At 36.8% G+C, this 26,491-nt stretch overlaps 2 protein-coding genes across 4 annotated transcripts; one reads left to right on the forward strand and one right to left on the reverse strand.

Moving 5' to 3' along the window:
* Nucleotides 1–2,508: 2,508 nt before the first annotated feature.
* LOC128217279 (proprotein convertase subtilisin/kexin type 5-like) lies at nucleotides 2,509–14,555 on the reverse strand. The gene is made up of 4 exons (XM_052924312.1): nucleotides 14,369–14,555; nucleotides 3,806–6,313; nucleotides 3,126–3,254; nucleotides 2,509–2,720 (listed from the first exon to the last, which is right to left on the reverse strand). The coding sequence occupies exons 1-4, from the start codon at nucleotides 14,405–14,407 to the stop codon at nucleotides 2,616–2,618; spliced, it is 2,781 nt and encodes a 926-aa protein (XP_052780272.1). The 5' UTR covers nucleotides 14,408–14,555; the 3' UTR covers nucleotides 2,509–2,615.
* LOC128217280 (uncharacterized) lies at nucleotides 9,298–26,028 on the forward strand. Of its 3 annotated transcripts, none has more exons than XM_052924315.1 (13): nucleotides 9,298–9,405; nucleotides 9,794–9,847; nucleotides 10,516–10,608; nucleotides 12,311–12,502; nucleotides 12,916–13,970; nucleotides 14,534–15,034; nucleotides 15,851–15,874; nucleotides 16,315–16,436; nucleotides 17,952–18,266; nucleotides 18,408–18,491; nucleotides 19,357–19,401; nucleotides 23,153–23,224; nucleotides 24,230–26,028. In XM_052924315.1, coding segments are annotated over exons 5-13 (1,317 nt in total). In that variant the 5' UTR covers nucleotides 9,298–9,405; nucleotides 9,794–9,847; nucleotides 10,516–10,608; nucleotides 12,311–12,502; nucleotides 12,916–13,969; the 3' UTR covers nucleotides 24,383–26,028. The 3 variants fall into 3 exon arrangements, with proteins under 3 accessions (XP_052780275.1, XP_052780274.1, XP_052780273.1); XM_052924314.1 differs by having other exon boundaries at nucleotides 9,300–9,405; nucleotides 9,794–9,856; nucleotides 12,311–12,511; XM_052924313.1 differs by having other exon boundaries at nucleotides 9,300–9,405; nucleotides 12,311–12,511.
* The last annotated feature ends 463 nt before the right edge of the window (nucleotides 26,029–26,491 follow it).

Genomic DNA, 26,491 nt, shown 5'->3' on the forward strand with positions numbered 1-26,491 from the left:
CATTAACTTGAGGAAACTTATCAATAAAACAAATAATAATAAACGTATAGGTAAACCCCAAGTACTTCTATGATTAGAGATCCCAACTCTATCTGCAGACGGAGAGATGCTTTTGAAACCGACAAAGCCATAATTTTCTTTACATCTTACCATAAACGTTTGTTAAAATACCGTACTTTGTTTAACACTTTGATATTGGTTAATTATTAGGGTACGATACTTGATAGTATATGCTCGTGTGGAGATTGCTTTTTACAGTATGTTCAGTACTGCAGTTTTGTGATTGACGGAAAATATTTTGATGATCAACTAGTTTATCTAGGTGATTTCGCCATCACACCAAATACATTCACTATGACTGAAGTAGCATTATCAAATTTGACAAAGCATTCATTGACCAGAAATAAACACTTCCCCCTTCTTCAATAAACATTTACTCCGTTAAAGATCATATCACTAACGAAAATGTTGCCATCAAAGCGTAAGCACCAGTTTAGCAATGTCAAATTTTGAGCCATTGGCTTTTATTTTTACTTTTTAATACTTGCTATTTGGAACAAGTGGAGAATCAGCTTTTTACCAAGTCCTGTTTAAGATGATCTTATTTTCTTATTTCCTGAACAAATACTTGATGTAATAACACTATATGTGCAGTCCAAAAAATAGAAATAAATAGATGATCTCAAATGAGTGTATATTTTGAAACAAATTTATTAAACGAGTTCATTTTAAAACGATAAAAACGAGGCTTTGCCAAAATAATCCCGAATTTGAGATTCCATTGATATTATAACTCAATTACGGTCGAAATCTAGATCAAAGTTTCTTCAATACACAATCTCGTGTCCTTGAGCGAAGAATTTACATTGCGTTGTTATTAGGATGCCTCCGCAGGAAAGAAAATAGTCCGACATAAAAACATTTTATTTACAATAAGAAAAAACATAAGTCATGTCTTAATTACCAACCGATTTTCAAAAGTTTCACTTAAAAGAAAACAAGAATACACATTTCAATCCATTTAAATCAAGCAAATCAATGATAAGAGCAATGTCCTAACTGCATGACATCATTAGTAATCACGCGAGTGTGTACATGTCATTTGGCGGTTGAAGTTTGAAAAGACCGTTAGTCAGCGTCACGGTCGCTTTCTGTAGTGCGAATTCGCTTTGTAGCTTTTGGATTACATTATGGATTTTTATCATTTTAATGGATATGCACAATGAGTTTTACCTCCGCGAATTGGAGCACCAAAAATGTTGTAAAAGATAAAGTGAGATTTCATGTGGAAACAGTGACTGTGTGATCTTGAACATTGCTTGCGAACTGTGTACATAGACTGAGCATTGTGCATGTATTTCCACTGCAGTACAGGATGTTGGATATTTCCTTGTGTTGATTTGGATTTATGTTGCTATGGTTGTTTAAAGATGCAATGTTCTTGTGTCCCGTTATATGCATAATCAGGTTCGCAGGAACATTGTTGTCATTCATGATTCAATTCCTGGACGAGGTATATTCTTGCGCTGTGATCAGGGGGCCGTTTGTTTGGATTAAGCCCAGCCTTCTTCACCATTCGTTTCATCGTGGAGCTGAGTTTGTTGAGACCGACAGGATTTATTTCGAAACAATGTTTCTGATGTTTGTTTACGTTTTTTGACAGCGCGTATGAACACATTTTTATGTACTCTGCTCTGGTGAGCTATTGTGATAAGTTTTTGTCCGGCGTCTGTCCGTCCGTCCGTCAACAATTGCTTAAAACTTCTCTTCTGAAACTGCCTGTCCAAATTCAATGAAACTTCACAGGCAGCTTCCTTGGGTGACCCTCTACAAAAATACAGCAAGGGGCACGATTGATCAACAACAACAACACTAATGGCCAACTTCCTATTTTGCTTAAAAAACCCATCTCCTCTAAAACTACCAGTCCAAATTAAATTAAACTTCACAGAAAGCTTTCTTGGGTGACCCTCTACAAAAATACACCAAAGAGGATGATTGATCAACAACAAAAACAACAACAAAATGGCCAAAATGTTAAAATCTGATAGTTATGTAAAGTTTACTCTTGAAGAAAGGGCAGCAAGTCTTGCTATATGGTTCCCTTTTGGAGATTCCACTACTTTCTATTTTTAGTAACAAGGGATTTTAAATTTTATTAAGTCTTCAACATAGTCACTTAAAGGTAATTATGGTTCATTTTTTTGGGTTGACCTTTCATAGATTCAAATTATTATTATACACTTTATTCTAAAAAAAATAATTTAATAATCAGACTTTTCTATTGAACTTCATGTAGATTATTCTCAGCTACAATCTTATCTTCTGTCATTTCTGTTCAAGTTTCATCCAGTGTTTTAATGTGTTACATCGTCGCATGAAGATAGCTTTGAAGTTTATACATGACAATACGAATACATGTACATGTTCTACATTAGTGAAGTTTGAAAACAGTGGTGTATGTTGATTAAACTGTCTATTGACAGTATTGAAAATCCAGAAAATAAATAACGATACTGTTTCTTTTATTTCACCTTACCCAATAATATAATACACAAAGTTTCAAGAGACAAATGGTGAAATGATATAGGCTAGTAAATATATAATTGTTTTAACTATATACAGAGAGTCTCATCGTCATCACTTTCCGTCGCATGGACATCTGCTAACGTTTGGGCTTCAGTGCTGGCCTCACTCGTATCAACGATTCCCGTCAGTCGCTGGTGTATAGAAAGTAACAATGTAACATATTAAAACCGTGTTCAAACATTTAATTTAATTGATAAAGTTTAACTGTATAAAGATCCGCTACTAGGGACATAATAAAATTGTTACGTATATTTAACTCGACAACAGTCGATGCAACATCATCATTGTATCTGAGCATGGCAAACGATTTATTTCATTTCATGAATCTCAAAGTCATATTTTATGATCTCGAATGACCACAAAATAAATAACTACTTTGAAGACAAAAGACGCGGCGACTTTTACAGCCACCCCAAGTTACTACAACCAAACGAAAACTAATGTATTGTAGCACCACCTAAAACTACCAAACATATATGCGAAAGAGACAACGTCTCGATGACATTCTTCTTTATTTACTGCTACTTAGAACTTACCAAAAGAGGTACGTCGTCATCAAAACCTTGAATATCAATACCAAAGCTGTCGGTGTCATAGTCGTTCTCTAGTTCCAATCCACTAGTTTCAAGGCTTTTTGAAAGTATGTGTGTCAGTGAAGATAGATACTGAAAGGTACACATACAAATTATTGTGAATGAAAATGTCAAAAGAAGAAATCAGTTTTGCAATATAAAACTTTAATTATTTTTTTGTAACGTATAAAGAAATAGTATTGGTTATGGCATTTGGATAATCTATATGCTAAAAATCTTAAGCTAACTTTAAAATAAGTTAGACCCATATACAATGCCCGAAACAACATGCTGACGATAGTTAAACTTCGCGGGAAATCCAAACAGTTGTCATTTCTCGGCACGTAGACAGAATGTGGTACTATAATATGCCATCACTCTGGAATTTCATTCATAGCAATAGATTTGGGAATTTCGAGAACCCCAGAAATTCCCATTTATCAAACCGTTGTTTTTCATGAAATCAATGTTAAGCGCATTTACAAATCTTCACTAAAACGCATTTTATTTTAATTTGTAAAAGCTACCATTCGTTCGTAAATACGGACAGTTTATTGTAATAATATTAATAACCAGCGGCTTTAAAGTCAATGGAAGACTAATAATAGGTTGTTCACTACAATACAAAATAAAAACAATCTTACTGAAGCAGAGGCAATCATGCGCAATACGATGAAGTATTCCTTGAAGATTTGTCTCCCCAGTCTAATGAAAACGATCAACAAACCAAACACTACGATTACCCACAAAACGAAAAATATCATGTGGTAGCATGTGTCAAAAATTCCATAACCGCCTGGGCATTTCTCGATACATTGACCTTCAAAGACAATCATGGACTCTTTGCAACTGTTTATATAAATACACGTTCCATTGGAAAAAAGATAATCTTTCCCACAATCAGCAATACAGCTTCTATTGCCTCCGTTCATACCAAAAGGCCTGTCCTTTGGGCACGAATTTACACATCTGCCATCATATGCATACGCATTCTCGTCACCGCAACTGGCTGGGTCTAAACAATGACCAATTACGTTCACCTTTCCTTTCGGGCATGCATGTACACATTCTATCCCAAAAGACTCATTATTTCTCAGCATCGATTCATTACACTCTGAAGAACATATGTTTGAAATAATAAAAGGCAAATTCGATGGACACTCGCTGGTACAAAATAACTTGCTTTTATCCAGTGGTTTTCCTCTTACATCACACGAAAAGACACATTCATTGAAGGATTTTGTAACATTTCTTACGTGGCCGTAATGCCACTGCTGATTAACTACAAAAGTATTGTTTATGATTGGAGCTTCCGGCGGACATGTCTTAACGCATCTCTTCTTGTATTCTAACAATGGTGGCGGGCAAACGTCAACACAACTCGCTATGCCAGTAATATTCAACAGTGTTTTTGAGCAGAACTTTCTGCAAATTTTCTGCCTTAAACCAGTCGTGCACCATAATTGTCCTCCGCATTCCGATGAAATGTTCACCTCGATAACAGGTGCTTCTGGCGGACAGGACATGACGCATATATCACCATATTGATAGGCACTTTCAGGACATGCCTGAAAACATTGATATCCAATTGACACGTCACCGTTGTAACAACGAGGTACACAGTGAAGGTGCGCTTTGTTTGTTTTATCTTCGTAGTAAAATGATTCACAGGTATAGTTATCGCAACTCCCGTTTTTCTCAAACGGAAAAGAGTCTGGACAAGTATCGATGCATGTACCGTTAAACATGAATTTGTCGCATTTGGCAACACACTTGTTCCCATTTATGAGCTCTTTGATCTCTATAACAACGTACGTTTTATCATTGACCGACATTGAATGTCCATTGTCTTGCCAAGATATTTGAGTTGCTGAGGTTTCCTCGACAAACATTCCCTCAGGACATTCTGATACGCATGAGTTATTAAACGATACCAATTGAGCATTGCACGACAGAACACACTCATTACTATATAGCTGATATCCAGCCGGACATTTGGCAACACATGTAAGGTCAGTTTTAATTTTAGAAGTGCTTAGACAATAAATGGTTCCAGTATCATCATACCAAGACTTGCTTATGTATGTGTCAAAACATGTGATGTTTTTAAAAACATATGGTCTGTCAGTAGGACAAGACGTAACGCATTCTCCACTGTTCGAAAACTTGGGACACGTTGATGCACAGACATTATTTACAACATACATACCAGATGGACACTTGTTTGTACAAACAAAATGGCCGTCACTAATGTTTCCTGAGTGGAAAGAGCACTCCTGCCCTTTAACAGTCTCACACCAGTATGGTAGCTGAACAGGGCACTTCAGGACACATGACTTCACATACAACGACGTGTTTCTTGGACACACTTCAACGCATATCCGATCTAAGGTAAAATCGGTATCTTTGCAACTATTAACACACAGTGACACATCAGTGCTGGGGTACATGAATAAATTATTACAACTAGCTGCACACTGTCCATCGTATACAACAGGTAGATGTGGCGGACATAAACACTCCTGTTTCTGAAGAACGAGCGACGATGTGCAAGTAGGCACACACTGATATTTTGAGTTAAGTAGCGGGTGTGACAAAGGACATTTTGCCACACATCTTCCTTCAAACACAGGCCTTTTTGCATTACATTTAGACACGCAAAAGTCTCCATCTATGATAGTTTTGCAGCTTAAAATGCATCTCGTATAATTTATGCCAAACACAGTAAAATTTTCTTTCAACGGTTCATTCAAAGGGCATGCTGTTCCACACACATTTTTTGACACACGTGTTCCGTGATATGTCTTTGTGTACACTGGAGCTTGCCCGGACCCTATGTATGGTGAACTTAACGGACATGTTTTAACGCATGAGGTGTTAAAGATGTACTCATCTTCGTTGCAGAATTCAACACATTGCCTCTTCATGTACGGACGACCACCGGCTACAGTTAACGATTCTCTTACAAAGTGACCCTCTGGACAAGACGACACACACTGCCGTTCATTAACTGAGAGGTTGCCACATGATAACACGCAGTTAGAACCGTTCACGAAATAAGGCTCTGGGCAGGTAGAGGAGCATCCAACAGCAGAACAAAACGGTTTATCAGGTGGGCAACCCCCATCAATAAAGGATATGACTCTTGGTATCTGAAAAGTATAAACAACGTAACTTAGGTGGTAGCCCTAATATTTTATAATTAATATATTGTACTGTGTAGGAAATATGTCACTGATACATGTAACGTTTACGGTGTATCGCGCTTAGAATCTGTTCATCAACAACATGGTGCATCATATCAGGGTGCTTAGAAGGTTTCTAGCAAATGGGGAATGTCTCTGTATTTGATAAATAATCGACAACCCAAAACTCGGCAAAATTAATTGCATGTTCTAATAAAGCTAATATGGCCATTCTACAGATAATGTAATAATACGTGGCCTTCGAACAAATAATTAAGGACAGATAAGCGACACAGGATACTCTAGTGGTGCTCAACCTTGATGTCCATGTTCTGCCCTAAAACATTTAACCTGCTACCTATTTAATGACGTATACGATTAAAATTAATTAAACCATAAAAAATAAGCGGTCATCGATGTTTGTACAATATTTATAATACATTTATCTAAAAAGTGTCCATAATTAAGTTACATTTAACGGTTTTTTGTTGCGATGAAAATCGAAGCAATCGTTTGAATTTAGCATGCACAGAAGGGGGGGGGAAGCTTATTTACCCTCGCCATTGGGTTATACCCATTCGGCGAGCACGCTACGTTTTACAGTATATCTACAGATTTAATAACATTTAAAACATCTCGTCGTTAATCGTAGCGTGGGTGCTTTGGACTGTATATATATAAATATTCCTACACAGTATGTACAAATCTCTGGTTAAAAATTCAATATTCAAATAATATCTTAAGAATCTATCACATACGCATTAAAATCAAACACTTCAAATACATCATAGAAATTATGCTATACATTTTAAAAAGATGTCTAAACTTTAAAATTCTTTACAATAGTAAGTGTTTATATATACAACGTATCCTTGGCATTATAACAACTAGCTAGTGAGAATTATTTTTTTTAAATGACGGATTTCTCACTAGTTAGTTTCCTAAACCACCCCCATCAGAGATGGGGGCGGTATATGCTGGTTTGCACTGAGGACTATGCCTCAGTGCGTTTGCCTGGATTTTTTTGTTCCTTTGAGTGATTTTTTTTTTCTTGTTTATAATACAACAGCGATATTCAATAAAAAAATTAAAATAAGATAAAGAAAAGTGTGTTATACATGTATATATAAGTGTCCAACTGTTGTTGTTGCCAAGGATTGATTAAATTATGAAATAAAATAGAGATTGGTTGATCCTCCAGGGTGTATTTAAAATATCGCTATTAATATTAGAACCGTTTCCGGATGGTAGTTTAATACTGGCATAAACAAAGACTTAACTAACTATAAGAAAGAAAACGATCCTTTTCAGGGCCACTGTTAAAATATTATATAATAATTTAAAATGTTATATACATTATTTACATAAAAAGGATTCTCACCCCGGAGGAACGGTAAATTGATAATATACAACGGCTGGTGAATTATTAAAACAACTTATAAACAAACTCCCCTAAGCCCTTCTTCCCATAAATGTATGGGGTTTAATGCTTGAAAAATAAAAATAAAAGAATTAAATGTGAATGCTTGTGCTATTCTACAGGGGTGGCTCCGTTCAGTATTACTATTTTTCCCACCCCGGGATAGAGAAAAGAACGAGTTCGCCAGGTGCCATGTTGTTATTGTTGTTGTTGTATATCTTGTCCCTCCTTCTTAGGAGAACCGCACGGTGTGCGTAGTAAAAATTCACCTTCGCCCGTAAAATGTCAATTATATATACGAATCACTGTTTATGTACGCACATATTATGTTTAAAAGTTCACAGGATTTAAAATGCTATCGCGTAGGTTTATGTATGTACGCACTATATAATAGATATTGTCACACTGGCATAAAAATAGTTCATAGTTCATAGTCAGCCAAATTCTCGTAACATACTAGTGTCAACTGACTGGTTTGTGGGGGGCTGGCAGACCTTGGCGCAGTGTTGCTTTGGGTTTTCTTCTCCTGGGTTGGGATGCGCCAATTGTTCGGATTCGGACCAGGTCCAGGTTATACAGGAGCCTGCAGCACTGTGTTTCATAAGGTCGTAGTTCCTCTGGATTAAGTCTTCTTGTACCAACCAGCGGCCAACAGTTGAGTATGTACTGTATCTTGAGGGCGTTGCTCTGCGCTGCAAAATCGATGTTAAACGTCTGGTCCAGTTCCGAGATGATGTCACTGAGAATTGGCCTGCGGACACCCTCTAACACTGGACAGGTTAACACAAAGTGCTCAGCTGTTTCGGCTTCGGAGTTGCACAGCGTGCAGGTATCTGGGACTCCATGCTGGTTGAAACTCTTTCTGTTAGTCTGTAAAATGTAGGTTCCTGTTGCCAGCTTTAGCTTTGGTTTTAACCTTTCGCTTTCCCGTGCGGTGTAGTCGATTCTGAAGAGTGGATGTACATTTCCTGGGATGTAACTGTCATCTGCCAGGTATTGTAATGACTTGTAAAGTTTCAAACTATGGGATATCTTCTCTCCCCAGTATTTGTTTATTACTGTATATACTTGTGTTTTCCAACTGGCTTTAGTAGTATGTTGTTCTAGGAACTCACCCAGAGATGGAAGGTCATATTTCCACAGTATTTTTTGCACACATATAACCCAGCTGCTGCTGTCGACTGTTTTCATAGCATATTGTCTTTCCAATAGCTGTCTTTCAATACTGCATGGATCCTGTGCAGCCAAGTTATAAAGAAAAGTTAATGTTCGGATATGGATTTGAGCTTCTACTGGTAATAATCCTGTGATCAGGTACACCGCCGGATTTGCTGTGTTGTTTGGTAACTGCAGTAGTTGTTTCAGGAATTTCTTCTGGAACACTTCAAGTTTGTCAGTTTGACCGGCACTCGGCTGGATCAGTTCTAGTCCTTATAATAGAACAGGTGATATATATGTCCTGTAGAGATGCACTAGCGTCCTAATGTTAAGACCATCATGGCCCCTAAGACCACTTCCAAACAAACTGTGATTTAGGCTACTTGAATACTCTCCATTGAAGGAGATACCATGTAGGAGGAAAGTGTCACGTGACAAATTCACTCAATGGCGGAGGATTAAACAGACGGACTATCGAAGGGTAATTTTACCGTTAAATTCACAATGATTGTTAAATAAAACACACACCACTAGTAGTATGTATACGGGTCAGAGTGTGCACAATTATATGACTACGATATATACTACTGATCGATAGGTATTTCTCACGATCGAGAGTATAAACAAACTTGGTCAATGAAAATCACGTGACCGTTGGAATGTGTTTCCCACGGTGAATACTATAAAGATTATAGTAAACAAAATTGTAAGGCTACTGTTTAAGCTTTTAAGATTTAGTTGTGGTTGGTCAAAGTTTTGTTACTAATATCCAACCGGTATAATTTGTTACTAAGAATATTTGGCTAGACCTTGTATTATTCACTTAGTTTTTCAATTTATGATAGATAATTCAATGTTATTTTTGCTAGGAGTCTTGGGGTACTGAACGGAACCTTCCCGACCTGGGTAGGATAAAGCTGCCGGTAAAAGGGGTAACATTAATAATTAAATAAGATGAAATATAAATTAAAAATTAAAAATATAAATAATAGCTTAGATTATATATATATGATGTTCAAAAATGAACAACATATAAAGTAAACTGTTCCTGACAGTTTTTAATAGAAAATGCTAAATCCAGTTATGGGGCAATTAATTAAAAGTGCCGACAGCTTCCAGACAACCGACCTTTATAAATAAAAATAAAAATATAATTAAAAATAATGTAACATATTGTGTATTATGATATACAACACATTGTATATTATGTCTAAATTTTGTCGGTTATCTGGCAGTCAACCAGGAATTTGGCAAGTGACCTGAAGACAGACCTTTGGGCAGCCTTGCTGGGGTTTAGAATATTGTTTATATTATAATCCAAACCAGAAAAAAGTTAGGGCTGCCCTAAGTTCTGCCCTCTGGCCCCTGTAAGTGTCACAGTGTAACAGATTGTGGGAAGTGTCACAGGTCACTCCACACCGAGCACAGTTCGGATCACTTTTGAGAATATATTTCCCAGCACTTCCTGGGAGAAGTGATGTGCCCAGTCTCAGCCTCGTTATGCATTTATCAATTCTAAATAAATTAGAATATTTATTTGGAGGCTGGAGACTCACAGAGGTCCTATCAAATGTATTAATATATGTTTTAGGTGTCCTCGCCGACCGCCATTCATTTATGACGTGCCCTCCTTTGCAAGCCCGTCAACCACTTCATGCCGACATGAGCTGGGACCCATACCATGGTAACCTTTAAGTTTTTCTCCAGACACTTATTATTTTGTTCCAAAATGTCTTTTATCAAATCAGGTCTGGAGCTGCTACCTCTATTTTGTATAGACTGCAATGATGATAGCGAGTCTGAGAGGATAGCAGTATGTATGGGCTTGTTACTGATAACCCAGTCCAGTGCATCTTTAATTGCCAAAAGTTCAGCCGAAAATATGGAGAGATGGTTGCTGAGTCTTTTAATATTTTTGATATTTTTGGATGGAATATAAAAGGCATCCGGTTTCTGGGTTTTTAGATCCATCTGTGTAAATTTTTAAATGCTCAGCATAATTTTGATCAATATGAGAGAGAGTTTCAGCTTTGACGAGGTGCGGCAGGTCTGATTTCGTTATTTTTTTAGAGATAGAAATGTCAACTGAAGGGTCCCGGAGGGTCCACGGAGGAACCTTAGACGGCCTCAGGTCTGCCACACTTACATCTTTGAGCCCGGCCTCCTCAACAATGCTTTGGGTGTAAGCGCCAAAAGGCATCGCTCTATGTTTACCCTTGTCATATTTTGCCTTGATGAAGAAGCCGGTCCCAAAGAGGTCACTTACAGGGTTACCTATTTTCCGGGACTGTACCCTAGCCCAGAAGTTAATGATTTGTTGTCTCCTCCGCAGGGTCAAGGGAAGTATCCCCGCCTCTTCCTCGAGCATGCATGCAGGGGTACAGGGAAGGGCTCTCAGAGCTATTCGAAGGGCTTTATTTTGTATATTTTCCAAGATCTTAAGACTGTTTGGCGAGGCATTAGCATAGACTTGAGCACCATAGTCTATTTTTGAACGTATTAAGGACTTATATATGACCAGTAGACTGTGTTTGTCTGACCCAAAACCTGTTCCACATAACATTCTCATTAGATTTAAGTCCTTTTCACATCTTTCTTTTATGATCTTAAAATGTTGTACAAATGAGAGACGTGGGTCAAGATAAAGGCCTAAAAAACGTACAACTTTTTCAAAGATGATCTTTTGACCTCCTAAAAATACGTCCACGGTTTGCCTTGGATTGTTGCCAAACAGCATGCCTACAGTTTTTGTTGTTGATATTTTGAAGCCCCAATCTATGGACCAATTCCAAATGGAGTCCAGACCTTTTTGTGCTCTTATTTTCAGGTCTTTCAAGTTGGACCCCATTCGCCATGTGCCGGAGTCATCGGCAAACTGGCTTATAACCATACCTGATTTTTTTTTATTATTTCAGGAAGTTCATTGATAATGATTGAGAAAAGAATGGGGAAGATCACAGACCCCTGGGGCGTTCCTCGTGATAGTTCTGCGGGATCCGATATCTCTCCCCCAACCCTGACCATGATCTTTCTGCCCTCTAGAAAAGCTCTGAGATAGTGAAAACAGTTACCAGTTATGCCATATTTCCGCAGCTTTTGGAGTACTCCAAAATGCCATGTCAAATCAAACGCAGCCTGTAAATCCAGAAAAATAGCAAGGACATAGCGACTTCTATTTTTGGCATATGTGACATCGTGTTGTAGACGACCAAGCTGATCCAATGTGCTCCGTCCTTTCCGAAACCCGGATTGGAAGCGGTTAAGAATTCCATTGGATTCAAGCACGTGCTCAAGTCTGTTTTTAACCATGATTTCGAGAAGTTTGCCCGCATGAGATGTTAGACTAAAGGGCCTGTATGACTTAGGGTCGCTTTTGTCTTTTCCAGGCTTTGGAAGAGGCACACCATGGGCTGCTTTCCACTCGGAAGGAACCACCCCACCCCGCCAGACCATGTTATACAGATGCAGCCAGATTTGAAGGGTTGCATCCGGCATGTGCCCAAACATCAGATAGGATATTCTATCAGCCCCAGTGGCGGACTTTCTCCTGCTAGCAATGGCTGACCTTAGCTCACTAAGTGAGAAAGGTAAATTTAGTGATGTTGAGTTGTCCCCTGGCTCGTTTAAAATATCTTTATGTTCTTTCTCGAACCGTGTTTGGAAGGCCAAAGTTTCAGGTGGAAGATTACTATCACTAAATATTGATTTGTAATGTTTTATTAAAAATTGAGCCTTTTCAAGGGGATTTTTAGCAATTTTGTCTCTGTATTTAAGTAGTGGTACAGGGCAGGTAGAATGACCTTTTATTCTGTGAACCTTGTTCCAAAAATCCTTACTATTTGACTTATTTAACCTAGCAGATTCACAGAAATCTTTCCAATTCTGAGTTTTGACCCTTAAAATCACCCTCTTAACTTATGTTTCCAAAGACCTATATAAAATTAAATTATTAGGTGAGGGTTATTTAATGCCTTTTTTCTACCCTGTACAGCCTTGGAGCATTCGTCCGTCCACCATGGGACCGTTTGACGTTTGGGCCGCTTACCGGAAGAGGAGGGAATACAACTCTCAGCTATGGATAGGATATTATCAGTCAACTTCCGATTAAAATGTTCCAGCTCATCCAGATCAAAGTCAGAGAGAGAGAGAGAGTCCCAGACACAATCTTTTGAATTCACACCAATCAGCCTTTTCAAAGTTAAAGGATGGTTGGCAAGTCTCATGTGAATTTGACCCTCCGATATTAACATTGTGGAGGACTATAAGGCAAGGAAAGTGATCCGACCCAAGATTGTCGTCTAGGACCCCCCATGACGCGACACCTGCCAAACAGACACTGACAATGCACGTGGAATTACCTTGTGCATCAAACCTGGTGGGTGCACCATCATTCAGGACTACCAAGTTTGAGTCTTCCATCCAAGTACAGACGTCCTCACCGTATTTACAGACTTTGGAGCAACCCCACACTGGGTGATGTGCAATGAAGTCCCCAGTGTATACCAGTTTCATTATATTTGTTTTACTCCGTATATTACTCTCGAGTGTAGTAAGAGCCTGAATGTTACAGCCCCGAGAGTAGACATTTATAAGAACAAAGGGTTGGTGCTTTGTTGGGTAAACAATAATTGCCAGTGCCTCTATGGCTGTGCCGCCATCAATTTTTAACGGAACAGTGATTGAAAGAGTCTGGTATTGGATATTGTGCTTTATATAAAAGTAACATGCTTGCTAAATATTGAACTTTAAAAAAAGCATACAACTGGACTCTACGCGCAAATATTATGTGTTTGTCATTCAAATTTATGTGCACACGCCGTCGTAAAGAAATAGATGAAAAAACTCTAAAACGATTTAGCTACAATAGGTCAAAGAACGGTATATTTTGACTAAACACAGTTTCAAGTAACACAACTGTCTAATTTCAATTTGTTAACAATTTACAACCAATCTTTCAGCTTATACATTCAAAAACCTATTTCTTACGGCTTTTAGAAACGTGGAAAGGTGGAACAAAAAACGAGAGGAGCTTACACGTGATTCTGAGTGAGAGGCAGAAAATACTTGACCCCTCTTGCCTTGTGAGGATTAAACCATCTCATGGACGAGAGGCCGACACACATTCCACTGGATCAATCTCGCCTTGAGAGGCCACTCTCATCCTGATGGGTATCAAACCCTCATTATGGCTGAGACGCCACTACCACATAATACTCTCGCCCAAGTGGGGATCGAACCAACCATATAGGTGCGAGACAGACGCCTTAACCACTAGACCACTTAACCTGGCGGGGGATCGAAACCACTTCATGAGTGGAAGGCAAACACCTTTACCACAATACCAATCACAAATACGTTTGCGTCTAGGTGATCACTTACAAGCATATATTACCACAATTTCAAACAAGGTGTATTTTTCTAAAAAAAAACAGTTCACGTATTACCTGAAGTAATATTGTAAAAAGTCCAATGGTGAAATCCATTTCCGAATCACTGGCTTCGCCGAAGTTGTTCAAACCTCGGTTCCATTTAAATCACATACGTGTAAATCCAAAAGCTAATTTATTCTGTATAGTTTTAATATACATATCGGCTTTTGAAAACGAAAGTGGAAATTCCAAAACTAGGAATTATTTTCTTATCTCCCTTGCTTCCACGTCAGTATTTGTTTACGATGGAATCTACTTTGCCTCATATATCCGATCTTCCACCGGATAAGGATTTCCATTTGTTTGTATGTTATATTCGGGAGAATTTACATGATGTGCACACAATTGTCGCTAACCTTGAGGGGGCAGGATTGCGATGTTGTTACCATGAGCGTGATTTTACACCAGGGAGTTCCATATTGACTAACATGATTGACACTATCAGACGAAGCCGACATATGCTAGTTGTTCTATCCGAAGACTTTGTGAACAGTCCATATGCTGTTCATGAACTTAACGAGGCACTGCACATCCGAATAAGCGAGGGTTACTCTATAATCCCTATAAAAATCGAGCCATGTCAGGTGCCGGATGCGATAAAACACATCACCTGGATCGATGCAGAAAACGATGATGTAAATGACATGCACCATAAGATCATCGATGCCTTATTAAAAACAGGTAATCATTATAATAAGTGTACTGTGTAAATTCTAATAAATTGATTTATTTTATCATTGTGATTTTATTAATTTACTTCATTTTTATATACATATAGAACATGTTTCGCTGTCAGTCAGAAAGTAAATAAGAATTGCTCTAGTGGCCTAATCGATTGCTTTATTCGTAAATATGAAATAATTCACGAAATGAAATAGAGTATGCGCCTTAAAAATTATAAGTAAAAAGGAATTTTCGATGTGTTTAACCATATACTCATACTAGTATCGTTCTAGCAATCGTAATCTGTTAAGATATGCCAGTGGCGGATCTAGAGAGGGGCACAATCTTAAATTGGTACCTTAACAGTTATGCACCAGTCAATTGTAACCAAGGACCCCAGGTCCGGGGGTGTACCGGGGATAGCCGGAGAAATGGGCCATGTTTTTACCTTTCAGGTGGCCCCGCAGTGCCGTGTGAATGTGGTGGTTTTGTCTTTGCGCCAAAATTGGCCGGGAATGGGCCTTACTTAGAGTCCCTGTGGTGCGGTGGCATTTGGCGGGGATTTTACCAGCAGTTTGTCCCCGCAGTTTGTCTCCGCAGGACGGGGATCTTACCCGGGCTTGGCTGGACCGAAAGTCAAAGTCCCCGCTATTCACCGGACCTGGGGGGTGGGTGCGTGGTTACAATTGACTGGTGCATTAACACGCTATACATGTATATATTTATGTTAAGAGTTCTTGGATCTTCTCACCTGTTAAAATAGACGTTTACAAACGATTAGTTATACACAAATCAATACTCTAAATATAGCGAATTGATATGGATCTATTTCAGACACGAGTTTGGAGCTGAAAAACAGTGAGTTTTATTTGTTGAATTTCAGCTGTATTGATCACGAGTGAAAGATTATTTTATATCTCACACCGAAATTCAACACAATTCTGTTTCTTTTCTACTAAACGTTGAAAAAAGTTTCTTAAATTGTGTTAATTTGAAGATCGCGTGAGCAATGTAACGTCGTGATGTCATTTTTGTGACGTCATTTAAAAAAATAAACCCGGCAAGTGAATGCTATTTACTTTGGTTAGGCAATTGCCAATCAAAATCAATGAAATTATGGAAACAAAAGTAAAATTAAATTGCATATTTTGATTAAAAAGTAATAATTTTGTTATGTTAAGGAAACTCGTCTTTGGTGACTTAATAATGAATAATCTTAATAATTATTTTACATTTAGAGTATGATTGACATTGAACTTTTGCCATGAATAATACATATACTGTACGTTAACTTTCAGTCAACAATGGCCAGTCGTTGTCCTTTAAGCTGGTGCCTTTCGCTGGTTGTCTAAGCTTTAAAAGATACAGGCTTGTATTGGACTACCTCGACAGACAAGAGATTTGGAGGAACAGGTTTAAGGTGATCCGTCCTATAGTAATCACCCGGTTTGTATGTCTGTCTGTTCGCGTTTTTTTTTTGTATTTTGTTAATAACTTATCTTAGCCGTTCAAGATATCGATTTTTTACATTTCAAACTTACAGTACCAAAATTGTGACAAGTTAGGTAAACTAAGTTTTGTACCTAATTCTTAAATATTGTCAGATTAATGGCCGTTTGTATATTTAAAAATTATTATGGTTGTGTTTATGCCTTAAAATTGTTTAAGATATTTTCAAACGTTCTGTATTTGCTCAAAGTAATTATAACTTCTTTTGTGACAAGTTATTTAACTTATGCTTAAATATTGTCATATTTATGGCCCTTGGTATACTAAGAAATTATGACATTTTTATGGTTTTGTTAAAAAACGTTAAAAACATTAAGTTCAAACTTTCCATACTTGCACAGAACAAGTCAATGAACGAGAAGCAAAACATTCGTCAAAGACGTCATGCCACAATAATAATAAAAAATGCCTGCTACATCAGTTGCCAATAACTTAATAACATGCTTTCAAATTGCACCCCTTTCAAATATGTGATGGCTCTATTTTTACAATCCCGGCAATTACAACATTAAAGCTGCACTCTCACAGATATACTATTTTTACAACTTTTTTATTTTTTGTCTTGGAAAGAGCAAATGTTTGCGTAAATATCTGCAAACCAATGATATAAGATTGCTGACAAAAACTCAGATCGTAGATTTTCATATTTCCGTTCGAAAATTAATGTTTTATGGCTTAAACCGTTATGAACGGTTTAAGAAAAATGCATAAAACATCATTTTTTTATAAAAATCTCTAATTTAATTTTTTGTCAGCACTCTATAATAACTGGTTCTCATGGATTTTCGCAAAAATTGGCTCGTTCCAAGACAAAAAATAAACAAGTTGTCAAAACGTTCAATCTGTGAGAGTGCAGCTTTAAAGGTACAAGGATGAACGTTAAGCGGACAATTATATTCCAATGACAGTGTCAGCAGTTTGCATACTGGTTAGGGACCCCTTTTCGCACAGAAATGGAGCTTTTTCTTTCTCTGTTTAAAAGAGCTTTTTGGGGTCAAAATATTTCCATTTTGTTGAGCGGTTAAAATCGAGAATCCTTCGGCGCAATCTGGTGCAATTTCAATATTGAATATTAAATGTTGATTTTCTTATATTGAAGCTGGGTTGTGAATACAAACTGGATGAGTGTGAGTGCTAAATGTACATGACAAGTAAAAAAAGATGGAACATATCAGATATTTAGGAACATGCAAGTATTTGTACTATATTGGTTACTTGATGAAGTAGTGTTATAGTGAGGCGTGTGAATACGGACAGATCACTTGAATGTCACTCCCCTTGTACCACTCAATAACTTGAGTGTCCCTTACGGGAATGTGGTTGGAGTGTAAGTGAGAGTGGCTGTTCTGAATTCAGCCCTTAAACTTGTTTGTGATTAACCGACCATTCTTATCGTTAGCATATCATTATAATACTTTATTTCCAGTTGAGCACACAGAATTTGGACACATTGGAAGAGGTTGTGACTAAATCGGCCTTTGTCCGATACCAGCACGTATTCAACAGATTCAAGTTTATAACATTTCTTGTTTACATCTTAATGTTGGTCGTGTCGATGTTGGTCAGTTCCGTCTTTACCACAGTGGCGGCGGCTCACGGGACGCAACGTTATTCTGCCTATTCACCAAAAACGATATCAGGTTGGGTACTTTGGATATCAATGACATGCATGGTACCTCTATTATGCTGTTGCGCGGACTGCCTGCCGTGCTCTCAGCTAACGAATGGTTTGCGAATAAAGGTAATTGTTTCTGCTATTTACGCAAACTAATGTATTTTACAAAATAACATTGCAGATAACTAATAGTTAAATAAAATGCATCATACTGAGGAGTAATTTTGGACGTAATTTACAATTGGTCATAACACGTTATTATTGCAGGCATGGAGAAGAATGATGGACGAACTATGGGTGATGAATAAAAGGGCAAGAAAACTGAAGTTCGTTATCTTATATGACCTCGATGTATCCTTTTCTTCTTCTGAAGAGCTGTACATAGTGCAATAGTAGGTAGAGAAGGTCAAAAATTAAAACGTTTCTAAGGAGTTGAACAAATTAAAAAAAAAGATTTTATCAGATTGTGTATCAAAAAGCATTCACATTCTTTCGGAAAAGTATGTTGACATTATTTCTTTGTTTTTGAGTTCAAATGCCCCAGACTTCCTAATTAACATTGTCTTGAGAGATTTTGATGATGTATTTTCAAATAAGAGTTATTCAAAACAATAATGGTAAATAGTGGATGAAATTCATTTCCTGGTTACATAAATGCAAGTATTTTATTTTAAAAATATCTGCATTCACTTTAAAGGCTCAAGACATTGTTGACTGGGAAGTTCCGATTATTTTTGACTCAAAGAGATATTCATTTTGTATTAAGACATTTCCGGGACAACCTAAATGCTTTTTGATTAGAAATCTGATAAAATATTTTCGTACAAATTGCTCAACTGCTAATTACAGTTTCACATGTTGCAACGGATATATGAATTATGCTTGCTAAATATTGAACCTCAAAACTAAATAAGAATTATTTTTTTTAAACATTTCAAATGTTGGTCCTGTTGACGACGTTTGCATTGTGGCCGGCCCTTAACGTATAAGGTTTTAATAGTTTAATACTAGTAGCTAGATAGTCGGTTCAACGCATAAGTAAAATGGAACTTAAATTGCATTTTGAATATTATTAATTGTGTAAGTTATGCTATGTTCAGCTAGCATCAAGCATAACTTTCTCAAGTTAAGATTTTAATATATCTCAGTTACCGTCTATTTTCATATCTACGACAGTGTTTATTACGTATACATTTAACCTTGACATTTCTGACAGAGGGACGTTCTAAGAATAATGCGGTACAACTTCAATCCTTGTATGGTGAGTATATTACTAACTAGTTATGGAATTTATCTTCCCACTATTTCATTGTGTGTAATGGAGTCATTTGCAATATTGATAAATGAAATAATATTTTACTCATATTCCTTTTACAAGCAACGGACGCAGACAACTTAACTCTAGGGTGGCATAAAGGTGACATACGTGTTACGTTTTTTTATCTCGTTAAACAATTTACTGTTTTTGCTTAACGACTTGGTTGCCCGTTAAAAAGACATCACGAATCTCGTTAACACGATTTCACGTATCAGGTTATAACGGCATCACGTATCTCGTTAACACGATTTCACGTATCAGGTTATAACGGCATCACGTATCTCGTTAACACGATTTCACGTATCAGGTTAAAACGGCATCACATATCTCGTTAACACGATTTCACGTATCTCGTTATAACGGCTTCACGTATCTCGTTAACACGATTTCACGTATCAGGTTATAACGTCTTCACGTATCTCGTTAACACGATTTCACGTATCAGGTTTTAACGTCTTCACGTATTTCGTTAACACGATTTCACGTGTCTCGTTATAACGTCTTCACGTATCTCGTTAACACGATTTCACGTATCAGGTTATAACGGCATCACGTATCTCGTTAACACGATTTCACGTATCAGGTTATAACGGCATCACGTATCTCGTTAACACGATTTCACGTATCAGGTTATAACGGCATCACATATCTCGTTAACACGATTTCACGTATCTCGTTATAACGGCTTCACGTATCTCGTTAACACGATTTCACGTATCAGGTTATAACGTCTTCACGTATCTTGTTAACACGATTTCACGTATCTCGTTATAACGGCTTCACGTATCTCGTTAACACGATTTCACGTATCAGGTTATAACGTCTTCACGTATCTCGTTAACACGATTTCACGTATCAGGTTTTAACGTCTTCACGTATTTCGTTAACACGATTTCACGTGTCTCGTTATAACGTCTTCACGTATCTCGTTAACACGATTTCACGTATCTCGTTATAACGTCTTCACGTATCTCGTTAACACAAGTTCACGTTTCTCGTTAAAATTATTTAAAAACTGGTTACAACGACTCATGTATCTCGTTTAAGCGATTAACTATCTCGTTTAAAACGCTCCAAGTATCTTTTTAAATATTTATTTGGCATATTTGGTCAATTAGAATCTCCTTATAACTATCCCCTCTCGCAAATCCACATTAACCATCATGTCGTTTTAACGAGCGAGACACGTAATTCGTTTTAACGAGATACCTTATTCAAGTCGTTTAATGCACCAGTCAGTTGTAACCACGCCAACCCCCCAGGTCCGGGGGTATACCGGGGAAATGGGCCGTGTTTTTACCTTGCAGGTGGCCCCGCAGTGCCGGGTCAATACGGTGGTTTTGACTACGCGCAAAATATAGCGGGGAATGGGCCTTACCTAGGTCCCTTGGGTGCGGGGGCATTTACCGGGGATTTTACCATCAGTTCGTCCCCGCAGGGCGGGGATTTTACCCGGGGTTGGCTGGACCGAAAGTCAAAGTCCCCGCTATTCCCCGGACCTGGGGGGGGGGGGGGCGTGGTTACAATTGACTTGTGCATAACGAGTTACTAATAGGTCGTATAAGCGAGATCTAAATGTATCTTTCTAGCTTTAACATTGACAGGAGACTTATTATCAAGAATAGTGCTTTTTCTTTTGTTTCTTTAATTTGAATGCCATATTGAAAATTAGAATATAATTATGTTCTCATATGTCTAAATGTGTAACCTTTGGTAGATAAATAGAGGATATTTGTTTATTTCTGTGTAAGATCGTATTTTATTTCACGAGTGTCATAGAAAAAACATATTTTCACGAGTGGCGAAGCCACGAGTGAAAATGTAGTTTTTTTATGGTCACGAGTGAAATTAAATACGATCTTACACTGAAATAAACAAATTTTCTGTTTCTTTTATGCTTATTTTCGGAGAATATTTGTTTTTTATTTATTTCTGAATTACCCCCTTTTTTGAAAACTTCACGCTTTACGCCGCTACCCGTGGGGCGCCCTTCTTGCATAATTATAGCTATCAACTTTTCTACTTTCGGTTTGCTGAGAAATAGGTCTCTGCTATTCATTCTTATAGCTTAATATTCGCTCGTTTTTTATTGCAAAGCTTTATGAACAGTAAACAATGAAGTATTATTAGTGCACATATTTTCCAAAAAATAATGAAAACACTTTTTATTTTAAGATGGGCATGAATACATAACCAAATTACTACGCCGCTATTTAAAGAATGAAAATTTGGAAGGTCAAATGTGTTAGCAAAACAAATGTGGATACTCAATGGATTTTAACTATTCTTCTTAGTTAAAGCCTGCATGTACGCGTGTTTTTATAGTAAGTTAATATTCAGTCATCTTACTGTCAGAGACCAGTCTGTTTCGCTTTAAAATGTTTGTTTTCCAGATAAAGAGTAAATGCCACGCTAGTTTGTTGACGCATTTTGAGTTGTGGGTGGGGTAAAAATACCGGATCTATCTGTAAATTGTTGTGTGAATTCTCTGGACAGGAAGCTCATTTTACGTACTACAACGGCAAACAGTTCAAAATACATTTGAACGATGATATAAAATTTTATTTATGTTCGAACAGTTGTTTTTGTCTGTAATTTCTTTGGTATGAAAGCAAATGTTCGAACATTCAGCTTCAAAGATCAGTAAAATGTTTGATAAACGGAAAAACCGGTAATAAACGGTAAGTTGTTAATTTCCAATTATATATTTATTTAAATTTATAAAATATTTCTTTATTTTTTTTTAACATTTTTTGACATAATTTACTGAAGTCCAGTGTTCTGTTTTGATCAAGGCAAGTACATGTAACAACAAAGGAATTTAAAAGTAGTTCTGAAAGTTGATATTTTCACTCGTTATTTTGCAGTGAAAATATCAAATTGATATTTTCACTGTTGTTATTTCACTGTTAAATTCCCATATTTCATCGTTAAGCATGAAAGAAACGAGATATTAAGTAGTTATGACGAGATACATACGTCATTTAGACAAGCTAATACGTCGCTTTAAAGAGTTTAATATGTCATACGAGATTATAAGTATATTCCATGGCCGAGAGTGTAAGATAGGTTCATTCCGACCCGAGCGTAAGGTGTTTTGCGGAAACGAGGTTTACCAAAACACCCTGCGCAAGGGTCGGGCTGAACCTATCTTACACGAGCGGCTATGGTAGATGCCTTTTCTCCCATCTCAGTTATACAAAATTAAGTAAAAATGTATTTTTTGCTGGAACTCTTTTGTGTTTAGTGAAAATAATTGCGTATGGATGTGCGATAATTCGTGGTTGTCATGGATATGCGCGCAGTGATTCAGGTTATGTAAATAGTCATATCGGTCTTCAAGTTCTAAGGAGAGTGAAGCATTATTTCTTGAAAGGTTCATGGAAACTGTTTCATGGTGACATTTGAAGCGAGAAATAATTAATTAGCGTTCTAAATATTGCCACAAGACAAGGTTTCCATGATGCTACAGACGACAGTCTTCAACAAGGGAGGTAATAACAATGTGGCGACCATTAAATAGGAGTTCCATACGGGCATTTTATCTTCGCTCGTGGGCAAGATAAGAATTTCTATCATGGTTAAATTATTGGATCTACTTATCTGAGGTGGGAGAAAAGTTAGTCGTTCTAAAGATATAAAAATAACACGTTTGTCACCTTTACGTCTCCGTACACCACACTTTTAATTCTAGGCATATTTTATTCGACGATGTGAAAGGAAAGAGGCGATGCAAAAATTGAAGGCCGAGGATGAAACGTTAAAAGTAAGTTTGTCATAATGTAAAGTATGTATACATGTACCTTTGCTTAGTATTAACTTGTTGTACGTACTTTTATTATCCCCCGCCGAATCAAAGATTTCGGGAGGGGGATATTGTTTTGGCGTTGTCCGTCCGTCATTCCGTCCTTCCGTCCGTCCGTCCGTCCGGTACCATATCTTGGTAGGCATTGATCAGAAAATGTTCAAACTTGGTCAGAATGTTCCCCTTGATCATATCTCGACCTATTTTAAAAGTGGGTCACATGGGGTCAAAAATTAGGTCAGTAGGTCAAATCTTAGAGAAATCTTTGGAACATACTAGAGGCATTATGTATGGTCTAATATTCATGAAATGTGATCAGAATGTTTTCGTTGATGAACTCTTTGACCTGTTCAAAACTGGGTCACATGTGATAAAAAATGAGGTCACTAGGTCAAATCTTACAAAAATATTGTCCGAAACCATTTCATGGTAGTGATTGGTCGGATTATGTTCATACATGTATTACTGAACACATGATAATAAATATATGTATTTTATGATGATTTACTTCCATCAACTTCCATTATAATCGATTATGATAGGTTATGATCAATAATCACCAACATGAAGCTCCTATGAGCTTGAAAATAACACACAGTGAACATGATCAACAGGTGACATTTTCCACTATTTACTGTTGTCACTTCAGACATATCTGAACTTTCACTTTAAAATCATTCAAATTCATAGAAACTATTACAAATGTTACTCTATACAAAACTTTTATTTCAAATAATTCCAAACAAACTCAAACTTATATCCAACGTTCATAACGGTCCATTTCTCTGCAGCCATATACATGTTAATATAGGAATATTCCACCTACTTTTCATTTCCAATCCATGAACTTTGCCTAATCAGGCGGGGGATATCAATTCAACGAATTTGCTTGTTTCTTTCATCAATTATGGCTCTCACATATTTTCATGAATTCTACCTTTAATAAATCCGATACTTATTCGCCAGGACTACACCGTTCGTCTATTCGATGCGTTTTTGAAATCGAACGTCGACCGCCTGTTCCACCCAGAGCCCGGTCTGGAGCGCCACAAGATGACGAATGGTGCTCGCTGTATTTGCATTCAAGTGGAAGAATCACTGGATCTTGACAAGTTGTAGATATTTAATATCATGATTCAACGTTTGTTAACTTTGACTACGTGAATTGCGTTGTTACATAGTGAAACGAAAAGTAAAATATACTGTAATTGTAAACATTGTTTACAATGCGCAGTAGGAATATCACTTCTTATTTCATGCTTTTGTTGGTATATCCAAAAAAAATAAGTAAATATTCACTCGTTTCAAATGTAGTTCTTGGTGCTAACTCTGTGCTACATATTGCTCTCTTAGAATTATTATAAAACCAATAATTATCCTTTATATGAATGTTTGGTCTCCAAAATAGCCACGTTCAAGATACACATGTTCCATAAATGTTTTTAACCATCCGTTCAACTGTTTTCAAATATGTAATCCTTAAATTACATTTCTTCTGAGAACTAAGTACAACCTGAATCAATCTTTTAACACTATTAACACATTTGTATCCATTATGTGTAGTAAACACAGTCAGATTTTTAGAAATAAGCTTAGAATCTCAAAATTTGTATTTAGTGCTATGACAAAAACATACTCTTGCTATCTGCTTCTAGATTTGGTGTAATGTATTGATTTATCTATTTTATACTATAAATGTGTATCTTGTCTAGCTAAAACTAATACTTGTCAGTTATTAATGTGTTTAATTGTTGTTTTTGATGAGGCCAATTGTGTATATATTATGATGGTTGTGGCCAAACCGGGCATTTATTCGCCAATACTAAACTGCTGAGATTAAGCATTTTGCTACGAACTGAGCTCTTTGAAATAAACGTGAATAAATTGAAGCAAACAACCACTTTGTAATGTTAAGCCTCCAAAATACTATAGCAACGACGTATCTCGGCAAGCCTCGTTACTGGCTTACCGACGTGCTCTCGTGTCCAATATTTCGAAGGTGAAATGTACTAATATTTTCCGCAAAACGCCCTGCGAGAGGGTTGGAATGAATCTATCTTAAACGAGCGGCCATGGTAGATGCTTCTGCCACTTCAGCTAATCGAAATAAATTTAAAACTTTTTAAGGTATTTTTTTGCAAAGTACATATTCACAAAATATTTTGATTCATGGCAGAAAAACATTCAATTTAAACACAGTTAATCACCCTTCACTTGGTGGCATGCAGTATGTAAATCCCGATCGCTTTTAAAATTATTATTTCTAACTAAAAATAAATTGATAATCCGTTGTGCTGTAAAGGGGAATCAAATCAATCAAAATCAGCTTTTGAAATTGAAAGAGTTGCTTCACTTTATTCGAAAAATCTTAAAAAAAAACAATATTCATTATCCATTGTATTAAATGATTACGATTAAAACTATAAATAACATTTCTTATAATTAACCAAAACATGTCAGAACCAGATCACTCAAATATACGATGTCTGCATAAGAGAGAAGAAAAATAACAATGTAATACCGGAGTTGGCAACGAAAGTTCTTTCTACATGTAGAACGGTTACAGTTACATGTGAACATGCAATTATATATAGTACGAGATACACATGTGTCATTCAATGTACTTGTTATTTCTTACATATATTATTTATATTATTGTTTTCATAATATCGATAGGATATCGTCAATAGTAATATATATCACTTTAGTTTTATAATATGTATTATTTATTATGTACGTATGTTAAAACTAAACATGATAAATGATGTTGTTTCTTTTAAAACTCGAGTTAGCTGGAGTTGTTATAAAAAGACAGACACTTAATATTAACGTTTTAAAAAATAATCACAGATCAATCACGAAATCATTAAACATGGAAAACGAAGCTAAAAACTAGCAAAGCAATTTGGCTAGAACAATGTAAACAAAGCAAATTTAAATGATGTGCCTCATCATTTTACTCAATGACATAATAAAAGATGCTGATACGTAGATCAGCTTTTTACTTCTCTTAAAACATGCAATAGTACTTCAATAGTTTCCTATCCCGCATTTCTGTTGCGTCAATATAGATCAAGCTAAGTCGGAATGACTTTCCACATCTTTTACACACATGACATTTGTCTGGATGACTTTCCACATCTTTTACACACATGACATTTGTCTGGATGACTTTCCACATCTTTTACACACATGACATTTGTCGGAATGACTTTCCACATCTTTTAC

The sequence above is a fragment of the Mya arenaria genome, chromosome 14, assembly GCF_026914265.1.
Source record: "Mya arenaria isolate MELC-2E11 chromosome 14, ASM2691426v1".
In the NCBI taxonomy this organism is placed as follows: Eukaryota; Metazoa; Mollusca; class Bivalvia; order Myida; family Myidae; genus Mya; species Mya arenaria.

What these genes read in the sequence shown, in the direction of transcription:
- LOC128217280 (XM_052924315.1), top strand. An exon ending in GAGTTTGGAGCTGAAAAACA is followed by an intron (nt 15,875 to 16,314) that starts GTGAGTTTTATT and finishes GTTAACTTTCAG; the next exon opens with TCAACAATGGCCAGTCGTTG. An exon ending in ACAACTTCAATCCTTGTATG is followed by an intron (nt 19,402 to 23,152) that starts GTGAGTATATTA and finishes TTTTAATTCTAG; the next exon opens with GCATATTTTATTCGACGATG.
- LOC128217279 (XM_052924312.1), bottom strand. Translation starts at nt 14,407, where the DNA reads ATGGATTTCACCATTGGACTTTTTACAATATTACTTCAG. An exon ending in TTTTTACAATATTACTTCAG is followed by an intron (nt 6,314 to 14,368) that starts GTAATACGTGAA and finishes TATACTTTTCAG; the next exon opens with ATACCAAGAGTCATATCCTT. An exon ending in ATGACGACGTACCTCTTTTG is followed by an intron (nt 2,721 to 3,125) that starts GTAAGTTCTAAG and finishes TCTATACACCAG; the next exon opens with CGACTGACGGGAATCGTTGA.